The 22,013-nt window shown below is 42.8% G+C and overlaps 1 protein-coding gene across 1 annotated transcript in view; it reads right to left on the bottom strand.

Annotated features, from left to right (window-relative positions):
- LOC106564922 (alpha-1,6-mannosylglycoprotein 6-beta-N-acetylglucosaminyltransferase B) overlaps window positions 1-22,013 on the bottom strand; it is a 145,999-nt gene that overhangs the window by 61,619 nt on the left and 62,367 nt on the right. The window contains exons 6-8 of the mRNA XM_082958859.1: window positions 21,425-21,610; window positions 19,241-19,405; window positions 5,223-5,392 (exon numbers count right to left, since the gene is read on the bottom strand). Of these exons, the coding sequence (XP_082814985.1) occupies window positions 5,223-5,392; window positions 19,241-19,405; window positions 21,425-21,610 (521 nt within the window). The remainder of the gene's footprint in view (window positions 1-5,222; window positions 5,393-19,240; window positions 19,406-21,424; window positions 21,611-22,013) is intronic.

The raw sequence follows: 22,013 nt of genomic DNA on the forward strand, positions 1-22,013 counted from the left end.
AGATGATGTGATAATTGTAATGGAATCCAATCTGTAAAAGCGGAATCTGAAAGGCGAATTATTTAGCTGAGTATTCCGTCTGCCTCGTTGTTTTCTCTACCACGTTTGATTACTGACAAAAGTGCTGATTGCAATTTGTCAGCAGAAAAACGGAGACATACGAGTGAAACCAACATTTCAGACAAGCCTCAATGATAAGTGGCTTCTGTTGTCTTCTGCGATAAAAGACAAAAGAATAAACAAGAAAAGCTATTCAAAACAATGCCTTGGGCTGTTTGCGACGAAATGAAAACATTTTTATGTCGTTGTGTCGCACTTGGCTGCCAACAAAAATCCATACTTACTCTTCAAACAGCAAATCTGCCATCTTTAATTGGCCCGCTTGTCTGTGTCCTCACTTAGGCAGAGAGAGCTACAGCAAACGTGTGAAGGGGAAACAACACCTTTCCTTGAACCCATATTAATAAATGACGACCCTTCATGCTCTCTTGCGCTGACATCGTGAGAGCGTCATCTTCTTCTTCGTGATATCAACCTCTTGTATGTCCCAATTCTTTTGTCCAGTGAAGAGTTCACCAAAAAAATGATCAATAGAACCATTTCTGTTTATCAAAGCCAAATATAGACACAGACCGATAGATGGGGAATAACAACAATAATTGCATATCCCCCAGTGACAGCGAAATTGCTTGTAATATCACATCTGTCGAATCCAAAAGGCCAATGTTCTTTGTCCTGTTGAAAGCATGGGGTCATGGGAAATAGGGGGTTTCAAGTCAACAATGGTGAGCTGGGTTATAGCAAACAGCCTTGTTCGATAGCACTTGAAGCAAGAGAGGTGGAGAATGTAATGAAAGATAAAGAAAAAGAGAGAGAAAGAGAGAGAGAGAGAGAGAGAGAGAGAAATAGGTGTAAAGAGAGAGAGAGAAGACAATATATGAAAGAGAGAACAAAAGAGAGACAGAGAAGAGGAGGATATACAAGGAGGTAGAGAGAGAAACAAAGGGCACGTTTGGAAAGGAGAAGTAGAGAAAGAGACAGATAGTTGGATTGAGTGGGGCACTTCACTTAGTCAGAAGCTCACAAAACAGTGGAATTGGCTAAGCCAACAAACCATGACTCAGCTCCAAACATCTCCTTATATCAAAGAAGCTAAAAAATGACTCCAAGACAACTCAATTAATAATCCCCAACACAGGTTGGCGGCCAACCACACTACCCAATTAATCTCCGTATGACTAACCCTGGCTGGCGGTGTTTGACAATCTCTTGGGATTTACAGAGTCTTTAGCCCTGCTTTTAGTAGCCAAACACTGGACACCGGCCCCGGAGTGTCTTAACCAATGAGACAGACTTACTGGTCCGCCCGGAGACCACACGGAGACGGCGACTACTGTATCTGTCAGCACAAAAATGGGATATATGAAGAGGTGCTGACTGAACGAGGGGAGCATAAAGAGACACAACATTGCACCATTGACTGGAGAGGAGGTCAATGACGATCGATGGGGGTCACTAAATAACTCAATAAGAAGACTGCAGGGCTGTGTCCCAATACCTGCCTCCAAAGGCAACTCACTTAGTAGGTAGCACTTTCCCAGTAGGTACTGTAATTGCCAATCTGGACGGGATTTGGAAGGCAGCATCATGTGACAATGCATGTGCATTCCACCGAGCGCGAGACGTTTGCTAGCAATTCATTGAACAACTATCCCAAAATGGAAATAGCTGACACGAATAACAAGTAAACAAGTAACAGAATCGATCTCCTCAGTACCTGTCCATGGGTTAAATTGACATCGACCAGAATAATTATCCTGCGGTATAGGGTTCTCCTCTCCATCTTTGTGGACAGCAAGCAAGCTTGCATGCATGATACAGGATATTATTTTTTGGAGATAGCTAAATAAGATATTTTACTGACTGTTTAAGAATGATTAATAGCAAGAATAGTAATGTTTCACTGTAAAACTAATATTGCATTACAAATGCTAATGTTTTTTCTATGAATAGGCTGACATTGTGATTGATTCATACAACTATCACACCTGTGCATATTATTAAAAGACACTGATGTTCAGGATAACATGGTTTTAAATTCGTTGATAACTAATATTTAAAGGTGATATGATGCAATCTAACTAGATATGAGGGCCTAGGCTACTTCATCCTAATGTAAGCTAAATGCATTGGATACAAATACTGGCATGATAAAATATAACATGTCCAATGTAATTATATGAATGCACATCAAACAGGAATATATATTCAATGAAATGAATACAGCATTGCAATATTATTGATGTCTTTCTCTCTCCTTGCAGGGGATTAGACAGATGAGCAACAGGTACCAGAGGCCCAAGCCTCAAAACATGTGGAGACATCAACACTTTTGAATAAATGTTTAACATTTGTATTTGTTTTCCTGTATCTGTGCATTAGTCCTTAAAGCACAGTCCATTCTACAAAATAAGTCATTCCCAAGTGAGGGAAATCTCAAGGAGATTAACCTCCAACACTCATAAACTTGTTCTTTACACGATGGCAGATTTAGTCATTTTATACACAGGACAGGAGTTTACACATTTTTGTTCCAGCCCTTTAATATTACTTAATTTCAACGAATTGTGGTCTAAATTGAAGACTTGCCCACAGTGAAATCCTGTGGGACAGAAAATGATGTCTGTATTTTAGAATGAGATTCATAGGTTACAATGTCCTGAGAAATCTACATGATTAACAATAACATGGGTGAATCTTTTTCTATCTAACATTGTGATGATGCACACTCCTTAATAAAATCCTGGGATATGGTGATCATCCTGGTGGCTGGGAGGTTCCCAGCACATTCTTTACATCATCAGGGTCTGAGCGTGAGAGCTGGAACAAGCAGAGACAAGAGGGGAGAAATGAACCTCACTGCTCAAATGTCAATGCTGGTTCAAGTCACTGAAGCCACAACTACCTTTATTAATGTGCAATCATTTTGTTATCAGTTTAGCTTTTTAAAAAAAATCTTGATCAGTTGTTTACAGTAAGAGTAGAATAACTTAGCCTCTAATTTTAACTAGTAACAACAAACCAAATCGTGCAACACAATAGGGAAAGGGAAAGTGACAAGAGAAAGTTAGCTAACGTTAATGTTGCGTAAACAGACACTACATGCAGCTAGCTAGCAAGCAAGCTTGCTCAACAGACTCATCAATAGAATGCACAAATAACTTTCCAGGCTAGCAAGCCTAGAATGAACAGAACGCAGCTGGCTGCATTTCCTACATTTTTCATTAGATGTTGTAATTTTTTTTTTACATGTTTGACCTCCAAACGGGTCGGGCAAGACTGTTTTCTCCTGTCAAGCCAATGCAATGGAGTAATACGCGATCAGGTGTCCACTTTAGTCCCCGAAAACAAATTTGCTACAGTACATGTTTTTAGCTGGCTAGCAAGTTCCCCAATTCATTGATTTAAAAACTGTCTGGGTCTTCACAATTGACACATTGTTTAATCTACAATTAGAACTAGTTAGTTTAGTTGTGCATTTCTAAACAGCTGATAAGCAAGACGAGATCGCCTACTAATGTTAGCTAACTATCACGTATGATGTTTTAGGTAGCTAGCTAGCTTGGCAATGGGCTGATAAACAACAGTTACTCAACATTTGAATTCAAAATTCATATGAAAGTCATTTGTTGAACATTTTAACATAATTTTGTGAATAAATAAATGTTATACTTACATTTTTCAAGTTATTCCTTATTCTTCTGGAACATCTTCTCCCAAGCGGGGACTTGTGTCCACCATTAATTCAGAATTGTTTTGAATTTTCAGTGTGCCGAAAGGGGTTATGGGATAGCCTCCTCAGCGAAGGACACACGGGATGCTAAGGTGCCCAATGAAGGCACCTTAGAAAGCAGCATTTTAAGGTACATTGGGATTGGGACATAACAATTTTGACGTCCTGCCGAGAAAAGCTGCCTCAAAAGGCAGAATCCTTGTCGATTGGGACACAGCCCAGGTCTGAGGTTCTGATGGGCTGATGTATTGGGTTAACTGGGGTGGTAGAGCGGGTATATTGATGTGGTTAAAACAATATTAACTGTTTAAGAGGAATAGTGGCCCAGTGATAATATCACTTGCTTTCTACCTGAAAATTGGTCCTTTATCTAAAATACAGTGCCTATAGAAAGACAACCCCTTTAACTTTTTTTACATTTTGCTGCGTTAAAATGTAATCTAAAAAGGAATTCAAATAGATTTTTGATCCTACAGATCTACACTACCTACTCCACATGTTCAAAGTGAAAGAAAGTTATAGAAAACATTTCTGACAGGGACTGGAGAGTTTTTTAGGATCAAAATTAATATGAAAGGAGCAAAGCCTAGGTAAAAAGTTTGAGGAGAACCTGAGAAAGGGTTGTGTTTTTGTGTGGGACAATTACACAAATGTTTATGCAAAAGACACCCAATTGGCTTTCCAAGAGCTGTTGAGTGTTCCTGAGTGGTCTAGTTTCAGTCCTGACTTAAATCTGCTTTAAAAAAAAATCAGAGACAAAGTTTAAATATCGCTGTCCATCAGTGATCCCCAAACAAATTTGCTGAGCCTGCATACATGTTTCCCTAAAAGTTGTGCAAAGTTGGTAGATCCTTAATGAAAATGATTCACAACTGTAATGGCTGTCGAAGGTGCTTCCACCAAGTATTAACTCATGGGGTGGAGACTTATCCAATCATGATATTTCAGTTTTTGTTTTTGTTTCACTTTGAAAATCTATTTGAATCAATTTTTAGATCAACTTTTAAGGCAGCAAAATGGGAAAGTTCAAGGGGGTGTAGACCTTCTATAGCCACTGTAAGTTCCCATTGTAATTCTATGGATCAACATGAGGGATAAGTCAAAGTGATGAAATGGACAGCAATCAAATACAAATGAGCACCATCTGTCCATTGATCACAAAGCACTTTTTAACACCATCTCCTTGGAGGATCTATAAGTCGCTTTGGATAAAAGCACCTGCTAATTGCCCTACTGTGTGTATTGGCCAGTAGCTGACTAAACAAAATGGAAGAAAATGGCTGTGGTCAGATCAATGAAGCCGCTTCCAATCCACCACACACTAAAACACCCAAACGAATTCAATCAATCAAAAGATGATCGAATCAAGATACAGCCAAAACACAGTTTCCCATTAACGTCATTGTAACATTATTACATGCTGACTCACCCCTGCAGTTCCTTAACGGACATGGAGATCTTGAGGTTGTGTCCCAGGACGTGGAGGGCTGTGAGGATGTCTGCCCACTGGACCATCTCCCCCAGGGGACCTCCCTTCAGGACCTTGGGGCTGAACACATCCCCTGACTCCTCTGTCAGGAAGCCCACGTGCACCAGGATCTGGGGGAAAATATAAATGTTTATTTACATACTCTTTTTATATCGTTACTTAAAAAGAAGAAGAAGAAAACCTGAGATAATGTACACATCTGAACGTCTGCATACATTACATTACATATCATCACGTTGTCATCATTAACAGAGCTTTAGTGCTCATCAGACGTCAAACACCCAACTCCAGCCATAACGCATGGTTTTATAAGTATCAGACATGAACACGTGTTCAATCTCCCAGTGTACTAGACGTAGCCAGTCAGTCGTTGCTAGCATACACAGAACAGGCACTGAACATCTGCATTAGACCAGTGTTCCCCAACTTCTCGAGGACACCCAACAGCACACGTTGTTGTTGTAGCCCGGGACAAGCACACCTGATTCAACTTTTCAACTAGTCATCCAGCCCGCAATGAGTTAATTCAGATGACTTTGTCTGGGGTTACAATAAACGTGTACTTTTGGGGTTACTTGAGAGAGAGCTTTAGTGATCATCAGCCATCCAACTAGCCTTAATAATACAGTAGACATGGTTCTCTAAGTGTTGGACATGAACACATGTTCATCCTCCTAGCAATTCTGAATAGCGGAGGTGCATAAAGATGGCGGGCTCCATGTACTTACCACAAATGCCTTGTTTGCTAAGTTCGCTGTGTTGTACATTGCTCTCTGTTACTCTTTTTTTTTTCATCATTAGTGCAGTATACATGGTCCCAATTTAAGCTCCAAGAACCAGGCAATTTGAAAAAAATTGTAAAAGTTAAGAGTGTTGATTTATTGGCACATTGAACTATGTAGCGCGCCGTCGTTATAAAACTATATGGATACTGGTAAAACCATGACGTCATATCTGAATTCCAACATGTTCATGCACCTTCGCCATTGAGTTGCATATTGTTCTTTGAATCAATTTCAATTGTAGTATTTGAAGTGAATTTGAATTGACCACACCCCATAGGAAGCAGAATTTGAATTGACTACACCCCACAGGAAGCAGAATTTGAATTGCATTTGAATTGACTACACCCCATAGGAAGCAGAATTTGAATTGACTACACCCCACAGGAAGCATAATCTGAATGGAATTTGAATTAAAGGAAGTAGAATTTTTATTCAATAAAATTCCAAATGGATTTTGGCTATTCAAATGGATATTATTTATGTGAACACAACACTATACAATGTTCATTTTGACATCTTGTATGGTAACCAATACTATGTTAAACATATGACTGAAATATTCTAAGATAATTTTGTAGGTTGTCTATAATTACTCATACTTCACTGACATGTTACAAAAAACTAGTCGGAAAAACGACATTTCAAACAAACACTCCAGAATGGAAGGGAACAATCTCACATCTCATGACAAAAAAAGGTAGAATAAAATACATCTATGAGTAATAATCGATTTGATATTTGAAATAGTATCTGTATATCTTAAGTAATAAATGACATGTTCTTTGGGTAAAACACATGTCAATGGAATTACTTTTCATGTTTCACTTTTCAGTTGAATTTCTATGAATAGCCTTGAATTCAATTTGACTTCCTTTCATTCAAATAGAATTTAAAGTCTGCTTCCGGTGGGGTGTGTCCAATTTCAATTCAAATTTCAATTTCAATTCACAGGTTGAATTGAATTAAATGAACCCCAACCCTGCCTCCCATTGTATTAGAAATCAAGAAATCATTTCTATCAGTTCAGAACCCAACTGTAGCTGTAATAATACAGGAATTAGCATCAGACAGACAAGAGCACATGTTCATCCTCAATCAATCAAATATTTTCAATAGACATCTGCCTACATTACTGTTAATCATACATCCGACTCTCGCTGTAATAAAACACTATGGTTTCAGAGTATTGGACAGAGGCTGCATTCCAAATGTCTCCCTATTCCCTGCATAGTGCACTACTTTTGACCAGAGCCCTAAGGGCCCTGGTGAGTTTGTGTGTGTATGTGTGTGGTGTGAGTGTGTGAGAAAGATAGTGTGTGTGTGAGAGTGTGTATGTGTGTAAGCAGCGTGTTTCGATGAGTATGTGTGTGTCAGTCTGAACTGTTGTGGAAGTGATTAACAGCCCTTTCTCCACTCAGCGGGGCATACCTCATTAAGTTCCTGGAGGCTGTTTTACCCTCCCCTCTCTTCCTCCCCCTCTCTCTCTCTCGCTCTCTCTCTCTCCCTCTCTCCTCCTTTCTCTCTCTCCCTCTGCCACCCCTCTTTCCCTCCTTTCATCCTCCCTCTTCCTCTCTCTCTATCTCTATCTCTCTCTCTCACTCTTTTTCTCTCCCCCTCTCTCTCTGTCCTGTGTGTGATGCCTGAGTCACTGTCTAATTATGCGCTAAAAGTCATAGTCAGCGGCTGGCAGGATGCTAAACAACAACACTGGCACACACCACCACCTTCTCCTCCTCCTACTCCTCCTCCTCTAGCCATCACCCGTCAGATTGTATGAGCGCCAGAACGGAGGGAACGGAATTCAAAAGAGTGGAATTAATGATCCTGATGAGATTGATTTGTCTCATTAATAAGCAAACGATTTCACACTCCTGGTCGCCCAGGTCGAATTAAAAAGTAGTCTGTTATTAGAAAGTAATTAGGATGAAAACAGTTACACACAGTGGCCCTCAAGGACAGGAGATAGAAATAGATTCTGAAATAGACACACAGTAATACACAGACCCATAGAAACATCCCTGCCATAGACAAACTTCAAAACCAGCTCGTACCAGTTCTCCATGTCTCATCTCTGCTGGCTTCTAAGCCCCTATATGTGTGTGTGTCTGTGTGTGTGGGTGTGGGTGGGTGTGTGTGTGTCGAGAGTGTCTATGGGATGCAGAGTCGAGCGAATCGAGCGCCAGCGAATACGCGACTGGTATGAAATGAAATATCACACTGATTTAATAAGCTTTCTATGTTAAACTTGTGCTTCAGAAAAAAGTTAAGTGCAATTAAATTACAGTTTGGGTGGCAGATGGCAGATGACTTCACCCCTGAGAATGCCTTTGGCCAAAAAGGGGGATATCACACCGATCTGGCAACCACGGACTAATGCAGAAACACTAGTGTGGAGGGAGGAATTTCAGTTCGCACGCTGGCAACAGCACTCTATTGCTGAGTGAGTAACCTATTGGGTTGGCTCTGGTAGTGCTGGTGTGGTACTGTAGAAAAACGGGATTTGTCTTTTTGCTAATGGGTAGCATTCATCTCAATTTGCCAAAGTGAATTCCTCTCCACTGAAGTATAAATGGGAGGCAGCTTTATGAAACATACTGGAATGACGTTGGAAATGTAACCTTGACATTTAACCTTGAAGTAGGTTTTCGACTGCAGAGGCAGTTGCAGAGTGTTCTTTGTGGTGCATACGTCGGATTTATCGAACGTATGTGTCAAACTGTATGCGTAGACGGCTTGACAGAAATGGTAGCAGAAGGTGAATGTTGAACTTTTGTTGTACACATATCCAGATGATGCTGCGTACCATTTTGCACAATGATACTACTGGTGTGATCAAGGCGTAAGATCCAATTACACATTTTACACATACTGAACATGCCTGCATGCATACACACACACACAGAGACTCAGCCATCTCACCACCTGTGACTCCCTAAGGAGTCTGAACATGCATACGGAGGTAGCTGTTTATACAGTGGACTTCTGCCACTCCCCGAGGGTCTCTGTCTGTGTATGTGTGAACATTTGTGCATCCATGCGTCTGTTTCTCCCTCTAAGAGCAAAAGAACCCGAGGAACGAAGTAGGAAGAACACTCTCTACAACAGAAAAGCACAATGGATCCAGAGGCAAAGACATCTACGAAACAGACGGTGAAAGAACAGAGAATAGCGTATCTTCAACTCACCGACCTGCTTCCCTGTACCCTTACACACTATCTTACCACCTACACACACTGCTACACCTTCTATGGTGTTAAATCAACTTCCCCCTCCCAGTGTCACTGCTACAATATAATTGTCATCGTCTCTAATAGTGATAAAGTGTCTGTAGGACTGGCAAAGAGAATGTCTATTGCTGATAGGAACTTTGGAGTGAGATTGAACACGTACGCACGCACGCACGCACGCACGCACACACGCACACACGCACGCACACACACACACACACACACACACACACACACACACACACACACACCACACACACACACACACACACACACACACACACACACACACACACACACACACACACACACACACACACACACAGCGTGGTGGAGTGGAGCACAGTGTGAGGAAGATAAGTAATCTGTGAAGCTGCAGAGGGAGGACATAGGGGAACAGCACTGTGTACCAGTCTTGCTCTGCGGCCAATGTGTATCACTGACAAGTCGGTGACCTTGATGTGTGTGTGTGTATGGGTACATGTGCGTCAAATGAAGTGTGTGTCGCAGTGTGTGAGTGTCTAAACTAATGGATGTGTTGAAAGTGTGTGTGTGTCAGTGTGTGAGTCTAAACGTAGTGTTTTAAGTGTGTGTGTGTGAGTCTAAATTGAGTGTTTTAAGTGTGTGTGTGTGTGATTCTAAACTTTGTGTTTTAAGTGTGTGTGTGTGTGTGTGTGTGTGTGTGTGTGTGTGTGTGTGTGTGTGTGTGTGTGTGTGTGTGTGTGTGTGTGAGAGAGAGTCTAAATTTAGTGTTTTAAGTGTGTGTATGATTCTAAACTTTGTGTTTTAAGTGTGTGGGTGTGTGTGTGTGAGTCTAAACTTAGTGTTTTAAGTGTGTGAGTCTAAACTTAGTGTTAAGTGTGTGTGTGTATGTGTGAGAGTCTAAACTTAGTGTTTTAAGTGTGTGTGTGTGTGTGTGTGTGTGTGTGTGTGTGTGTGTGTGTGTGTGTGTGTGTGTGTGTGTGTGTGTGTGTGTGTGTGTGTGTGTGTGTGTGTGTGTGTGTGTGTGTGTCTAAACTTTGTGTTTTAAGTGTGTGTGTGTGTGTGTGTGTGTGTGTGTGTGTGTGTGTGTGTGTGTGTGTGTGTGTGTGTGTGTGTGTGTGTGTGTTTGAGAGTCTAAACTTAAGTGTTTTATGTGTGAGTGAGTGAGTCTAAACTTAGTATTTTAAGTGTGTGAGTCTAAACTTAGTGTTTTAAGTGTGTGTGTGAGAGTCTAAACTCAGTGTTTTAAGTGTGTGTGTGAGTCTAAACTTAGTGTGTGTGTGTGAGTCTAAACTCAGTGTTTTAAGTGTGTGTGTGTGAGTCTAAACTTAGTGTGTGTGAGTGAGTCTAAACTTAGTGTTTTAAGTGTGTGAGTGAGTCTAAACTTAGTGTTTTAAGTGTGTGTGTGTGAGTCTAAACTTAGTGTTTTAAGTGTGTGTGTGTGTGTGAGTCTAAACCTAGTGTTTTAAGTGTGTGTGAGTGTGTGAGTGTGTGAGTGTGCGCGTGTGGTAGATCTGGAAGTGACACTACAGTGAAGAGCTCTCTATAATACTGTGTGTCTCCAGTGCTCAGCTCCACTCATCGCTAACGTGCTAACTCCAGCAGAATACTAATGTTTAACCTGGTGCCCGTTAGCAGGGTGGTGGGGGGGGTTTGCGTGCCTGTGTGAGCGTGTGTGTGTGTGTGTGTTCGGGCACCTGTTGCGCTCTAACAAACCTGCGTGCCCACACACTGCCCTTCCACCAGCCAGTCCGAAGGGCACAGATGTCTGAGTGAGGGGGTTGAGGGTGGCACACAGGCTGGCACTGCCAACTACAGCCTCTACCCTCCCCTTTACCCCCGTCCCATCACGGCTGCATACTGTATCTTACCCCCTACTGTAGGTTGTAGGTCAGTCTACTCTCTAAGGAACACCAAGAGTGATGAGGTCATCACACACACACCACATAATGGGTGTTTAAGTGCTAGGATTGTTTTGTAAAGTACAGCATACATAGACTCTGTGAACACTGCTCATCAAACAGCCTGGGATTGAAGGGAGAAATGCAGTTCATGCTGGTCTCCCATAGCTCTCCTATACGCTCTTAGAAAAAGGGCTACAAAATGGTTTTCGGCAGTCCCTATAGGAGAACCCTTTTTGGTTCCAGGTAGAACCCTCATTGGAAGGGAACCTACATGGAACTCAAAACGGTTCTACTTGGAACCAAAATGGTTCTACCTGGAACCAACAAGGGTTCTTCAAAGGGTTATCCTATGGGGACAGCCGGAGAACCCTTTAGGTTCTAGATAGCAACGTGTTCTAAAAGCTTCACTCAGGCTGCATAGGAGAGATTCCCATTCCTCCCTCATTAGAAACATTTATTTATTTAACTAGGCAAGTCAGTTAAGAACTCATTCTTATTTACAATGACAGCCTAGGAACAGTGGGTTAACTGCCTTGTTCAGGGGCAGAACAACAGATTTTTACCTCGTCAGCTCTGGTATTCTGATCTTGCAACCTTGCGGTTACTAGTCCAACGCTCTAACCACTAGGCTACCTGCCGCTATTCAGTTTGCTTCTATTCAGTTTGTTTCTATATGTTTCTATTCAGTTTGTTTCTATATGTTTCTATTCAGTTTGTTTCTATATGCTTCTATTCAGTTTGTTTCTATATGTTTCTTTTCAGTTTGTTTCTATATGTTTCTATTCAGTTTGTTTCTATATGTTCCTTTTCAGTTTGTTTCTATATGTTTCTATTCAGCTTGTTTCTATATGTTCCTTTTCAGTTTGTTTCTATATGTTTCTATTCAGTTTGTTTCTATTCAGTTTGTTTCTATATGTTCCTTTTCAGTTTGTTTCTATATGTTTCTATTCAGTTTGTTTCTATTCAGTTTGTTTCTATATGTTCCTTTTCAGTTTGTTTCTATATGTTTCTATTCAGTTTGTTTCTATATGTTTCTATTCAGTTTGTTTCTTTTCAGTTTGTTTCTATATGTTCCTTTTCAGTTTGTTTCTATATGTTTCTATTCAGTTTGTTTCTATTCAGTTTGTTTCTATATGTTTCTTTTCAGTTTGTTTCTATATGTTTCTATTCAGTTTGTTTCTATTCAGTTTGTTTCTATATGTTTCTTTTCAGTTTGTTTCTATATGTTTCTATTCAGTTTGTTTCTATTCAGTTTGTTTCTATATGTTTCTTTTCAGTTTGTTTCTATATGTTTCTATTCAGTTTGTTTCTATTCAGTTTGTTTCTATATGTTTCTTTTCAGTTTGTTTCTATATGTTTCTTTTCAGTTTGTTTCTATATGTTTCTATTCAGTTTGTTTCTATTCAGTTTGTTTCTATATGTTTCTTTTCAGTTTGTTTCTATATGTTTCTATTCAGTTTGTTTCTATTCAGTTTGTTTCTATATGTTTCTTTTCAGTTTGTTTCTATATGTTTCTTTTCAGTTTGTTTCTATATGTTTCTATTCAGTTTGTTTCTATATGTTTCTATTCAGTTTGTTTCTATATGTTTCTATTCAGTTTGTTTCTATATGTTTCTTTTCAGTTTGTTTCTATATGTTTCTATTCAGTTTGTTTATCACTGCTTTTGAGCTTCAAAGCTCTCTTTCTTTGTCCAGAAATACTTTATTTCCATGCTCAGTGTTAGACTATGCTTCTGTGTTTGAGTATTTCAGTGCAACAGAACAAGGTGTGTTGTAGTAAATGGGGGTGGATGTGGTGTGTTCCTTCCTTCAGTTCAGATCACTTTCAGACTAAAACTCTGCATAAAAGTAAGTCATTATCATCAATGATAAGGGTTGTTACAGTTTGCCTCAGAGATGTTCTAGTTTAAAGAACTAGGTTAAAACTCAGGTGTTATACAGCTATCAGGAAAGGTTCAAACTGTCTTGACAGGGAAATGATTGAAATTCACTAGGAGGCCTTTGGGGGCGTCCCACAGTCAGTCAGGATTTCTCTAACACACACACACACACACACACACACACACACACACACACACACACACACTAACCTTGTAGGGACATACAATTCAGTCCCATTCAAAATCCTATTTTCCTAATCCCAACCTGCACTCTTAACTTTACCCTAACCCTAACCCAAGATAACCCTAACCCTAATTCTAGCTCCTAACCGTAACCCTAAAACTAACCCTAGGTCCTAACAATAACCCTTAACGTAATTATAACCCTAACACTAATTCTAACCTTAACCCTAAACCCCCTAGAGACAGCATTTGACCTTGTGGGGACCAACAAAATATCCCCAGTTGGTCAAATGTTTGTTTACTATTCACATACATGAACTAGAGATATATGCACTGAATATGCACTCACTGCACTGTAAGTCTCTCTGGATAACCGCCTCTGTTAAGTGGCGTATATAGTGTGTGGACCTGTTGAACTATTCTTGTGGGGACTTCTGGTCCCCACAAAAATAGTTCAACACGTCCACGCACACACGCCACACACACACACACACACACACACACACACACACACACACACACACACACACACACACACACACACACACACACACGCGCGCGCGTGTGCACACAGACTCTCTCTCTCTCTCTCAGTCTAGAGGTTCGACAGAGCAGGAATGGAACTTTTTGAAACCCCACTCTTTCCAAAGGTAGTCGGTTCAATTCCCTCAGGGATCACATAAATGAACTAGAACTATATGCACTCAGTATGCACTTTCTGCACTGTAAGTCTCTCTGGATAGCAGCCTCTGTTGAGTGGCATATATTATAGAAAATGTAAAACTGTGCACACAAGACACACACAGACAAAGACTCCTCTATTCCATGCTCTCCTGGGATCCCTTCCCTGTCCCTGTTTCTGCCACTGACAGGTGAAATAATGGTTATTCTCTCTCTATGTCTCTCTCCTTCCCTCTCCCTTTGTCTCTCGCTCCTTCCCTCTCCCCATCACTCTCTGTATCTCTCTCCCTTACTCCCTTTCTGTCTCTCTCCGCTCCAGGAAGTTATTCCTTTTCCCGGAGCATACACAATAAACAAACCAAACAAACTCAATCAAGGGAAACAGAATTTAATCCCCAGAACATTTTGAAAGGTTAAAAAGTGAATTGGAGAAGAATACATAATTGGGATTGCATCAGCGGAGAGAGTCAGAGACAGAGGCAGAGAGGGAGGAAGAGCAGGATCGAGGAAACGATAGGAAGCACAGGGGTCAGAGTTAAACGGTGGCAGGAGGACTCCCAAGTGTTTTATTATTTAGTTCTTTAGTTCCTGACATGTCGTCTACTGGTGGGGTAGACACACAAGCATACCAGAGAATGACAGTCAACACCTGATCTGGGATCAGATATTATCCACATATTAAGCACTCCATCACTGGGCTGTACACTGATCCCCTATCAGTATTAATCAGCACACACAGCAGCCTCTGTCTACCAATTACGTCATGATAAACGGCTTTGGACCAGCGCACTAAAACTGCAGTTAAAGCGTTGAAACATCTGGTGTAGAGATAGCACAGTATCACACAGGAGGAGAGAGGAGGAGACGACCGATCTAAAATAACAAATCCACGTCATGCGTTTGAGGCTCAAGACGGCTCCATTAATCAATACTGTGGAGGCTCTGTGTGGATGGACGCCCATCTGAGGCCTGTTGGCTTATTTTGGAGAGAGAAACGGGCGGAGACAAGATGTGAGGAAAGAAAGATGAGGGCCTGTTCTTTTATCACCTCTCGTTCGCTCCATCTTTCGATTTCTCCGGTCCTCTCTCTCTCTCTCTCTCTACCCCTTCTCTCGACCACTCCCTCTCTCTCCCTTTCACTTTTGTTTACCTTCACTCTTACTTAATCATGTTGCTGAGTGTGCATGAGACAATAATAGAGAAAACTGCATTCATTGACGGTGGTAACACAGGGAAGGTAAAGGGAGAACTCACTTTCATTCTTTCATGTAACTTCTTTCTTTCATTTGCAAAAACGGAATACCACTGAATTCCCTGACTTAACGTGGTAACAAGCAAAGGCAATAACAAAACAAGACAACCCCCCCTTCTCTCTTTCTCTCTCTACTGTACCTCTCTCTCTCTACCACTCTCTCTCTCTCTGCATGCTGGGAGTGTTTGGTGCATGCTGGGAATTGTATGAGCGTATGCGAGTGTTGTCTGGAGTTTGATCTCCTGTGTTTTCCTTCTTGTTTTCCTTTTCTTGGTGGTTTTCATTTTTCTATGCATGATTAAGGTGATTAGTTATTTGATTCATTTGTTGTGGTAGAATGAAGTATATTGTTTTTCTTGTCGAAATTGCCCTGGCTTTGGCGGGGATGTCGACCCACACGGGGGCGCCGTCCCTGTCACTTTGGCACGGCTTTAGGTGTGTTACTGAAGCTACGGTCACGGTGGAGGAGTTTCTGGTCGCCGTGGGAGACAAGGTAGGATATGAGAATGTTGCTTATGCGTCGCAGATGAGTAAAGCGGTGGTGGTTTTTCTTAAAGAAGAGAGTCTTGTTAATCGTATGGTTGAGCAAGGCGTACTTCTTAAAGGAATGTTTATTCAAGTTACGCCGCTTTTTTCTCCGTCAACAAGGGTAACGATTTTGAATGTACTGCCGTTTATTCCAAATGAGCTATTGGAGCGAGTTATTGAGGTTTGGGAAGTTTGCAAGTTCAATTAAGATTGTCCCATTGGGTTGCATACACCCAGCTTTGAAACAGGTTATGTTGTTTCAAACACCCGGCTGTTATGCGTCTGTTATGCAGCAGAAACACATTGTTGTAGGAGGTAAAGACAGATCTGGGGAGCCATTTTCTCAGACTGGGGAGGAGATGCCCAGTACGAGTGGTGGGGTGCAAGTGGGGAGTGTTGATAGTGATGTGGCTGAGATGAGTCAGGGGTCTGTGGCCTCAGTTGAGGAGGATCAGGAGAAGGATATGGATATCTCTCTTGATATGATAGCAGCTGGCGACGACTCAATTTATAATCTAGGGGAGATAAATGGGTTCCTGGATCCGACTTTTGGGAAATCTGTCAAATTGCAATTTTTTTTGTTGTTGATGTTGATGAGTTTGTGAGGTGAGCTGTGGCGTTACAGAAGACGGTGGGGTTAGACAAGTTGAGTGTGAAGAAGCATTTTCGCTTGAGGAAATGTGTTACCGCCGTCACGGCAGCAAAAGGTAGTGGGAAACGTGGTCAGGTTAAGAGAAAATTAAAACTGATGACGATCAGGCCTCATAGGGTGTTTTTTTCTCCTTGTCTGGTTTCTCTGTGGTGTTTTCTGCTTTTCCTTCCTCTTTTCTATACGGAGGTACTAAGGGTAGGTTCTCTCAGTATTAATGGGGGAAGGGACAGGAATAAGAGGGCTTAATGTAGTTTCTCTACAGGAGACACATAGTGATGAGGCTAATGAGGTTGACTGGGGTATGTGGTGGGAGGGGCAGCATATACTCAGTCATGGTGCTGATTTCAGCGCTGGGGTGGCAATTTAGTTTTCCTCAGGCTTAGGGGTGACTGTGGTATCTACAACAAAGATTGTCAAGGGTCGTGTTTTATTGGTCAAGGTGGATGCTATGTTATTATTATTATTTTTTTGATGTTTATGCTCCTAATGAGGGTACAGAGCGTATTGCCTTCGTCTCCCTGATGGGTAGGTGACCACGGATGACAGTGAAATGCGCCAACATGCCCTCTATAAGGCGGTGGATTGTGATTCTCTGTGCGCTGAACAGTCGTTACATGGACTTCCTCAATTTGGCCCTGAGCAGAGAGCTGCTTTGGACACTGACATTACTCTGAAGGAGCTGTCCACAGCAGTTACGCAGCTCTCATCAGGCCGAGCCTCTGGCATCAATGGTTCACCATCTGACTTCTAGAAGCACTTTTGGGGGTCTATTGGGGGGGATTTTTATGAAGTGGTGTGTGAATCTTTTCATGAGGGTTCTCTTCCTGTACCCTGTCAACGTGCTGTGCTTTCATTGTTGCCAAAAAGGGGGGATTTGGCTCTTCTAAAAAATTGGCGACCTGTTGCATTGCTGTGTGCAGAATCTAAAACTGTATCTAAATGTCTCTCAAACAGGTTGAAAGAATATCTGGGGCTGTTGGTCCACAAGGACCAGTCTTACTGTAAACCTGACCGGTCTATTGTTGATAACTTGTTTCTAATAAGAGATGTTTTAGACATTTGTAAACTGTCTGATGTGAATGTGGATTTGCTTTCTTTGGATCAGGAGAAGGCCTTTGACCATGTGGACCACCATGTGGACCACCAGTTCAAAACAATGAAAGCCTTTGGGTTTGGGGATGTTTTTTATGTCTTGGGTGAGTTTACTGTATGCTGGACCCTTATGTATGGTGAAGGTGGGGGTGGTTTGAGTTGCCCCATCCCCGTCCAAAGGGGCATCAGGCAGGGATGCCCAATTTCAGGGAAGTTATATTGTCTGGCGATGGAACCAATGTTTTGTTTTTTAAGAGCGAGGCTTACTGGTTTCTCTGTGCCAGGGGTTATGAAGGGTCCCACGATAGCACTGTCTGCGTATGCAGATGACGTGACAGTTAATATTATAGGGGGTGAGGATGTTAAGATTCTCTCAAATGCTTTAAAGGTGTAAGAGGGGGCCTCCTCAGCTAGAGTCAATTGGGGAAAGAGCGAATCACTGTGGGCAGGTCAGCTTCAGACGGGGTCCGCTCCACGGTTACCAGGTGGGCTTCAGTGGGGCAGAGATGGGATGAAGATTGGGGGGTTTTCTTGGCTCCGATGTCTTTCAGAAAAAGAACTGGGAGGGTGTAGTGGAGAAAGTGTGTGCCAGATTGTCAAGGTGGAAATAAGTGCTACCTCAGATGTCTTATAGGGGAAGGGTGCTGGTAGCCAATAATCTAGTTGCCTCTACCCTGTGGCACAGACTAATGATTTTACAGCCATCAGAGGCTGTTGATAACAGAGCTTCAGAGGACCCTTGTCAATTTCCTCTGGTCGGGACAACACTAGATTAAAGTTGCAGCCCTGTACCTGCCACTGCACGAGGGTGGGCAAGACCCGGTGGACATTTCTTCCAGAATCATGGCTTTCCGGCTTCAAGCAGCACAGAGACTGTTGTACAGAGACGGTTCTAGCTGGGTCGACACAGCCTATACAGTGATGAGGAGAGCAGGCTGTTTGCGCTTAGACAAGCACCTTTTCCTCTTAAAGCTAGAGGGGAGTGATTTGTCTGGCATGACTCCATTTTATGAGTTTTTGTCAAGTCCCGTAAGGTCGGCACGCCACCAGAGACGTGGCTTTATGAAGAGCCTCTTTTTTTACAACACTGCCATCCAGTCCCGTGCTCTGGGTTCAGCCAGCCCACGTTCATGCCTGTTAAGTGTGGGGCGTACCAAGCTGGGTCATCTGATGCGGAGCAGGAGCAGATCGTTGGAGGAGCTGGGAGAAAGAGCGGGGATCCGATCCTCTCTTACCGAGGAAGGTCATAGCTGAGGTCTGCGATTCCTTGCCAGTACTTCAATCAGCAGTATGTGACTGACACTTCCAATTCTGATCGATGGACGGAGGGTCTGGATTATACGTTCCCTGCGCTGAATGTTAGTGCTGCGGCGGGGGCATTAGAGGAGAACATGGGGATGCTACTTTCCTTCGATACCCCGGAGCTGGGGGAGCTCAAGGCGGTGAGAAAGAAGGCCATGTACAAAATCTGTGTAAAAGTGTCCTGTGTTTCTTCCCTGGAAGGGGTAAAATCGGCAAGGTGGGCGGTTGTGTTTGCCTATTGAAAAGAGGACGGCTGACCTCCAATGGGGGATAATACATGGAGCCATAGCCACCAATATGCATCTGGTACACCTGGATCCTACTGTTGGAGAGGGGTGTCCATTCTGTGCTGAGTCTGAAACTCTGGCACATCTATTGATGTGTAACCATGGTTTTGTTTGAGTGTTTATTGTGTTGTGGGTTCCCAGGCCCAATAAAGGTTATTTAAAACTCAAAACTCTCAATCTCTCTCAATCTCTCTCATCTCTACCTTCTTCTGTTCCCTCCAGCGTTGGCGCAGCTTGGCGTGGAGGCGCTGGGCGGCCGTGCCCCACTGTGATGCCAGCCTCCTCATGCGGCGCTTCATGAAGCTCAGGGACTCTTTGCCCGTGCCAACCTGGTCTAGCAGAGATGACAGGTCTGTACGGAATGCAGCCTATAGGGAGGGAGAGGGAGAGGGAGAGGGAGGTCAATTTTCCCCCCCATTTTTATCTTAAAAAAATGTATATTATCTAAAATCCAAAACAATAAAAGCCTATAACTTTACAGAGATGCAGAGAGAGTGTAAGTAGTGAAGAAAGACACAAGAAGAGGGTGAGAGATGGAGAGAGTGTGGGAGGAAGGATGAGAAGAGAGGAGGTCAACTGGAGCGACCTACAGATACACTGAATATGGCATTACATGATAGCTACCCACACAGGCTCCTCTCCCACATTCCCTCTGCAATAGGAACACAGTAGTTCAGAGGAGCGTGTGCAGCCTGTGTTCTCTGGGGAGATAGTACTACAAGCTAAGTCTCTAGAGGAAACTGTGCTAGTTAAACGGCTATGACTGTGGAGTCTAAAAGTTTCTCTCCCTCTGTCCATCACATACACGCAAACACATGACGCATCCCTTTTAACCCTCTAACATGTGAACAGTCCAACTACACACCACTCAAGTCACAACGTCACAGTCCTACTGTTATGGACACACACACACACACACACACACACACACACACACACACACACACACACACACACACACACACACACACACACACACACACACACACACACACACACACACACACACACACACACACACACACACACACACACATACCTATATGCTTGCTCAAAGACCCTGCTATAAATGGTCTAGATTATCTAGCTAACAGAGCCACTACTGTAATTAGGAATGTTGCCAAACCCTAATAAGCTATTCAATACTAAAGTACAGCAGAGAATTCACACAAACACACTCAGCATTCACACTCACACACTCAGATCACACACACACAAAGGCACACACAGACACATACACACACACCTTGTGTTCAGGGATCGCTCTCTGTGTGTCGGCATCTCTGAACCTGGTTAATAGCTGTGCAGGGATTGTTTAGAATAAGTAGCACATATTGACTCAGCCTTGAACACCGTTCTGCAAATAGTATCAGGCACTGAGCTGTATGTTTGAGTGTAAAGAGTTCATCTGTGCTGCGTGTGGAGTTGGCTATACAGCAGCACAATGAGAGAGGGAGCTGAGGGAGGAGATGGAGGAGAGAGATGAACACAGTAAAACAATTAGCAGAGAACGCGGTCATGTGCTCATATGAATGTGTTTTCATATCTACCATGCAAGCTTATAAAGTGTAAGTATGAAGATTCATTTGACTATTGGCTGTGCTCTTTGTGTGAATTAGTGTGTGTAAGTGCTTAAACATGTAAGCTTTAGCCATGCGTCTCTTTGCAGGGCTCGTGTGTATATGGGCATCTGCTTTTGTGAGTGCATGAGTCTTCCTTCGTGTGTGTGTGTGTGTGTGTGTGTGTGTGTGTGTGTGTGTGTGTGTGTGTGTGTGTGTGTGTGTGTGTGTGTGTGTGTGTGTGTGTGTGTGTGTGTGTGTGTGTGTGTGTGTGTGTGTGTGTGTGTGTGTGTGTGTGTGTGTGTCCCTCTTACCAGTCTCTTGACAGTGGTTGTTCGGTGTCTGTGTGTGTATGGATGGTAGGAAGGGTTCTGTGTGTGTATGGATGGTGGGAGGGGTTCTGTGTGTGTATGGAGGGTGGGAGGGGTTCTGTGTGTGTATGGATGTTGGGGAGGTGTTCTGTGTGTGTGTGAATGGTAGGAAGGGTTCTGTGTGTGTATGGATGGTAGGAAGGGTTCTGTGTGTGTATGGAGGGTGGGAGGGGTTCTGTGTGTGTATGGATGGTAGGAAGGGTTCTGTGTGTGTATGGATGGTAGGAAGGGTTCTGTGTGTGTATGGATGGTAGGAAGGGTTCTGTGTGTGTATGGATGGTAGGAAGGGTTCTGTGTGTGTATGGATGGTAGGAAGGGTTCTGTGTGTGTATGGAGGGTGGGAGGGGTTCTGTGTGTGTATGGATGGTAGGAAGGGTTCTGTGTGTGTATGGATGGTAGGAAGGGTTCTGTGTGTGTATGGATGGTAGGAAGGGTTCTGTGTGTGTGTGTGTCTCACCTGTCTCTTGGTGGTGGTGGTCTGGTGTGTGTGTGTGTGGACGGTGGGGGGGCTGCTGTGGTTCCTCCAGGCCAGAGGGGGGCAGAACCACTCCACCTCGCTCAGGTAGATAAGGAAGGAGCAGTCGGAGCCGTCCACCCCGTAGAAGGCATAGCACGGGTCTGACGTCCAGCGGGCACGCATCCACTGGTGATACACAGGTCAACGTTTAATGGTCAGGTGACTTTGACTTTGTTAAACACAAATAAAATGATAAAATAATTGCCACATATTAAAACAAAAGGGAGTTTTCTACTCCTTGGTTATAGATTAGCTGTACTTAAGTTCAAATGTACAGTTAGATGGAATTGCAGGTTATAAGTCATTTTCCCTCTGATTTTTTCACTGAGCTAATTTCAGGTCTGCTGAGCGCGAACTTGAATGTTGTGAAAGTTCTGTGCAACTTCCAGCGCACGTTTACTGTGAACACTGAGACTGTACCCGCTTTAACTTACACTTATAACAGTGGCCACGTAGGCTACTGTAGCTACTGTAGAGTGGCCTACCATCAAAAGCAATGAAGAAAACGCATCCCATCACATTTTAACAT

The sequence above is a fragment of the Salmo salar genome, chromosome 12 (assembly GCF_965601325.2).
Source record: "Salmo salar chromosome 12, fSalSal1, whole genome shotgun sequence".
Lineage (NCBI taxonomy): Eukaryota > Metazoa > Chordata > Actinopteri > Salmoniformes > Salmonidae > Salmo > Salmo salar.